Genomic DNA, 5,103 nt, shown 5'->3' with positions numbered 1-5,103 from the left:
CTCCCAGTAGCAGGGACTACAGGCACCACAATGCCCAGCTATTTTTTGTTGCAGTTGTCGTTGTTGTTTAGCAGGCCTGGGCCAGGTTGGAACCCACTAGCCTCAGTGCATGTGACCAGAACCATAACTGCTGATCTATAGGCGCCAAGCCAGCTTTTCTTACATGCTAGTTAACGTGAATTCTTTCTAGACACCAGCATTATACTAAGAGCTTTACGTGATTCTTGTCTCATTAATCCTCATGTTTCCCTGTGAGGAAGAATCTGTTCTGAAACCCTTTCTCAGGGGAGGCAACGGAGGCCTATTGGGAGAAGTGGCTTAATCACCAGGCCAGGCCCCAAGCCACTCCTGGACCCTGTCCCCACCTGGCCTGTTCCCTACATGATGACTGAGATCATCTAGTTATTGGGGCCCTGGCCTTGAGCTAGCTTGGAGAGAGTCCCCACAGCTGGCAAGGAGCCCTGTGAAATGCCATCACCCTCTAACCCCTGGGGATGTCCCCTAGTTATCTCTCTCCCAGTGTGGGGAGACTGAAGCCGTGCTTGAAAATTGATCTGCCAGGTGGCTCTGGGCAAGTAACCTCATCTCTCTGGGGTCTTCTAGTCTCTAATGTGAAGGGGCCTAGATGACCTCAAAGGGGTCACTCTTCCCTAACCCTGGCCATCTGAGGACTTTCCTCTGCTGTCTAGGGGAAGGTTCTGTCTGTTCCAGGGGTCTGGGGTGCTGGAGGAGCTGTGTCCTTGCACTGCCCTGTAGTCCCCATCCCACAGAGGAGGAAAGAGAGGTCTGGGGTGGCCAAGGCACTTGCCTGGTGTCCATCAGGATGTGAGTCCAGATCTCCCTGGACCCTGCGGCCTAGCTCAGGGCTCTGGACCTGCAGCGCCCCTCTGTGCCCCCCTCCCCAGCAAGGCAGAAGGTCCAGGGGCTGGCTCTGCAGCTGCCTAGCTGGCTGATCTCCACTCACTGAACTCCGTTTCCTGTCTATAAAGCAAGGTCACAGTGGTCCCCAACTCACTGCTGCTAAGAGGCTGAACGAGAAGGCATTGGACCCAGAGCACAGAGCACGGCTCCCACACTAGAGCTGAGTGCAGATATCTCCAAACTGCTAAGTCCTGACATCCTCCTCCCCTTACCTTTCAGAGCTAAGAGATGCAGATAATAGAGGCCCTGCATCCTGGGGCACAGGGCTCAGCCCCTGTAAAGACCCCTCTTTAAGAGTTTCCCCAAATCATACAGAGGGTGGAGCAGGGCAGCCTCAGAGTCCCTGAAGCCCTCTCACATCTGGAACAAGGTTCGGATGATAAAATCCCTCCTTTGTCCCTCCAAAGTATGGGGTATTGTCATTGCTGATGACCTTTGAGTCCCTGAAGGATATTTATACGCATTCCACAGAAGAAACTAAGGCTTAGACGAGGCCACCTGCCTCAGGTCACCAAGTTCTCCTACCTGGAAAGAGCCCGTTTTAGCTGAGAAAGGTCGCACGTGTGGGCCCTGCTGCTCCATGGCTGCTTCCCACCACAACTGCTCAGCCACTGGCCAGAATGTAGCCAAGGACCTGGCACCTTTCATCTCTCAAGTTTCCCGATCCCTCCCTGGGCAGGGCACAAAGTGATGTACACGTGCACAGTTTTAAACACTTCTGCCAAGCCGGCTTTGCCCCCAGATTCAGCTGGACTGCCTGTCAGCGGGGTGCCCTCCCATCTGGCCAGGCCAGGGGCCAGAGAGGGCAGTGTGAGCTGGGAGAGTCCCAAGACCTCCCCCACGTGGACAGGACTAGTTTTACCTGATAGGTTCCTGCCCCCATCCTGGGATCAGCCCAGGGAACTCTGAGCCAGGGAGGCTTCCAGAGTTTGGGACTCAAACTCCCCACAAGTTAAATAACAACTGGGTGGAGGTTAAAGGTGAGCAGGCAGGATGGGAGGGAGCGGGGAGGGAGTGTGTTCCGGAGACTTTTAGGCCTGAGAACTGGCTTTACCAGCCCTCCTTACCACAGCCCTCCAACCCTGACTGTTAGGACTTGTTTTGCCCTGTCCTGTCAGGTTGGGATCCTGGGAGTCAGGGGTGGACACGGGGCACTGAATGAGCACAGGATGCCCTTGACTGGAGTCCATGTCTACTGGAAGAAGAGGCTTTGTTTCACCAAGCCATTTCCTCCAAAAGAAGTCAGGATGTAGAACCCAGTCCCTGGCCTGCAGTGCCATCAACAGGAGCCAGAGAAAGCCTTCCAAGTGTGCACTCTCTTTTGGGTCATCTGGTCATTCATCTGTTCGCTGACTGACTCCACTGTACCTGAGCCTCTTACATTCGGGCACTACCTTGGTGCTGGGAGTATGAACACACCCCACAAAGGCCCTGCCCTCTGGAAACCTTTACTCTGAGCTACACTCTTCCTCCACGGGGGGCACAGTACCAAGGCTGAGGCTGAAGCTACCCAGTCCCAGTTCCTCCCAGGGTGGACTTTGTGAAGAGGGTGGTGGGGATGAGCTTGGAACCAGCAGCTCCAGGTTTAGGGCCAGATTTGCTTGCTTTAAAATATGGTTCAAGGGCCATGCCGGTAGCTCAGTCAGCAGGGCACCGGCTACATACAAAGGAGGGAGGTTTGACCTGCCTGGGCCAGCTAAAACAACAATGACAATTGCAACAACAACAAAAATAGCCAGGCTCAGCGCCTGTGGCTCAAGCGGCTAAGGCGCCAGCCACATACACCTGAGCTGGCGAGTTCGAATCCAGCCCGGGCCCACCAAACAACAATGATGGCTGCAACCAAAAAATAGCCGGGCATTGTGGCAGGCGCCTGTGGTCCCAGCTACTTGGGAGGCTGAGGCAGGAGACTCGCTTGAGCCCATGAGTTGGAGGTTGCTGTGAGCTGTGATGTCACAGCACTCTACCCAGGGGGACAGCTTGAGTCTCTGTCTCAAAAAAAAAAAAAAAAAAAAAATAGCCAGGCCTTGTGGTGGGCACCTGTAACTCAGTTGGCAGGGTGCCAGCCACATATACAGGAGGGTGGCAGATTCAAACCTTGCCTGGGCCAGCTAAAACAACAATGACAATTGCAAGAACAACAACAACAACAAAAATAACCAGGTGTTGTGGCGGATGTCTATAGTCTCAGCTACTTGGGAGGCTGAGGCAAGAGAATCGCTTAAGCCCAAGTGTTTGAGGTTGCTGTGAGCTATGATGTCACAGCACTCTACTAAGTGTGACAAAGTGTGACTCTGTCTCAAAAAAAAAACAAAAAAATGGTTCAAGGTGGCTTGGCGCTCATAGCTCAGTGGTTAGGGCGCCAGCCACATACACCAAGGCTGATGGGTTCACACCTGGTCCAGGCCTGCTAAACGACAACTAAAGCCAAAAAAAAAAAAAAAAAAGCAAAAGCCAGGCATTGTGGTGAGCACCTGTAGTCCAGCTACTTGAGAGGCTAAGGCAAGAGAATCACTTGAGCCCAGGAGTTTGAGGTTGCTGTGAGGTATGACGCTACAGCACTCTACCAAGGGCAACAAGTGAGACTCTGTCTCATAAAATAAAACATGGTTTAATTGCACGAGTAAAAATATTAAGTAAGGCTGGGTGTGGTGGCTCACGCCTATAATTCTAGCACTCTGGGAGGCTGAGGTGGGTGGATTGCTTTAGCTCAAGAGTTCAAGACCAGCTGGTGCAAGAGTGAGACTCCCATCTCTGAAAAATAGCCAGGCACTAAAAAATGAAAATAATAATAAAATAGCCAGGCATTGTGGTGGGCGCCTGTAGTCCCAGCTACTTGGGAGGCTGAGGAAAGTGAATTGCTTGAGCCCAGGAATTTGAGGTTGCTGTGAGCTATGACACCCCAGCACTCTACCCAGGGCGACAAAGTAAAATTCTGTCCCCAAAAAACAAACAAACAAAAATATATATAAAGTAAAAAAGGGGGAAAAAGCACCAAGCAGCATAAAAGACAGATCCGGGGCAGCACCTGTAGCTCAAAAGAGTAGGGCGCCAGCCCCATATGCTGGAGGTGGTGGGTTCAAACCCAGCCCCAGCCAAAAACTGCAAAAAAAAAAAGACAGATCCAACCATTGCCCACAGAGCTCTCTGAAGGCTCCCTAGTCTTTGGCACTTTTGCGCACTTCACACCCCACGGCCCCATTTCTCCTGGAATCTCCAGGTCACCCTGTCTCAGCTGCCCACTAATTACCCTCTTATTCCATTTTGTTTTTACAGAACTTACTCCATCAGCTCAATCTGAACCTACAAGGATGTGAGTTCCACAGGGATAGTGTATGTCACTGTTTTGTTCCCAGCTGTATTAAGTCTAGAACAGTCTGGCCCTTGGAAGACACACCCAGCAAATGTATGTTGAAGAATAAAACCATCAAGGTTGTAGTGAGGATTCAATGAGATAAGAGACTACCATTGTGCAATTGCTCATGAGAAACTTCTTTAACTGGAATTGCTGGGCCAAAGAACAGGAACCTTTTGATCTTTTAGAGAAAGCATTTGAACAATTAGGCCAGCCCTGTGAGTTTTACATTGGTATTTATCATTCAATACCTGTTGATTACCATCAGGACACCTCACTGTGGCTTTAATTTGGATTTCATTACTAGTTGCAATGGGTTGAACAGTGTCCACCCCAAATTCAAGTCCTCCCAAAGCTAAGCATGTGATTTTTTTTTTTTTTTTAAAGAGAGAGTCTCACTTTATCACCCTCGGTAGAGTGCTGCGTGGTGTCAAGGCTCACAGCAACCTCCAACTCCTGGGCTTAGGCGATTCTCTTGCCTCAGCCTCCTAAGTAGCTGGAACTACAGGCGCCCACGGCAATGCCCAGCTATTTTTTTGTTCCAGTTCAGCCAGGGCCAGGTTTAAACATGCCACTCTCGGTATATGGGGCCGGTGCCCTACCCACTGAGCCAGAGGCTCCGCCTTCAGCCTGTTATCTTAATTGAAGAGTCTTTACAGGCTCGGTGCCTGTGGCTCAAGTGGCTAAGGCGCCAGCCACGTACACCCAAGGTGGCGGGTTCGAATCCAGCCCAGGCCTGCCAAAACAACAATAACAGCTGCAACCAAAAAATAGCCAGGCGTTGTGGCGGGCGCCTGTGGTCCCAGCTACTTGGGAGGCAGAGGCAG

The 5,103-nt window shown here is 51.5% G+C and overlaps 1 protein-coding gene across 1 annotated transcript in view; it reads right to left on the bottom strand.

The window, feature by feature from the left end:
* FPGS (folylpolyglutamate synthase) overlaps positions 1-1,660 on the bottom strand; it is a 19,420-nt gene extending 17,760 nt beyond the window's left edge. The window contains exon 1 of the mRNA XM_012802395.2: positions 1,447-1,660. Coding sequence (XP_012657849.2) covers positions 1,447-1,569 — 123 coding nt within the window. The 5' untranslated portion in view covers positions 1,570-1,660. The remainder of the gene's footprint in view (positions 1-1,446) is intronic.
* Between the last annotated feature and the right edge of the window lie 3,443 nt (positions 1,661-5,103).

The sequence above is a fragment of the Otolemur garnettii genome, unplaced genomic scaffold, assembly GCF_000181295.1.
Source record: "Otolemur garnettii isolate 467f Iridium unplaced genomic scaffold, OtoGar3 scaffold00014, whole genome shotgun sequence".
NCBI classification, from domain to species: domain Eukaryota; kingdom Metazoa; phylum Chordata; class Mammalia; order Primates; family Galagidae; genus Otolemur; species Otolemur garnettii.
This window is presented reverse-complemented; position numbering and strand designations above follow the sequence as displayed.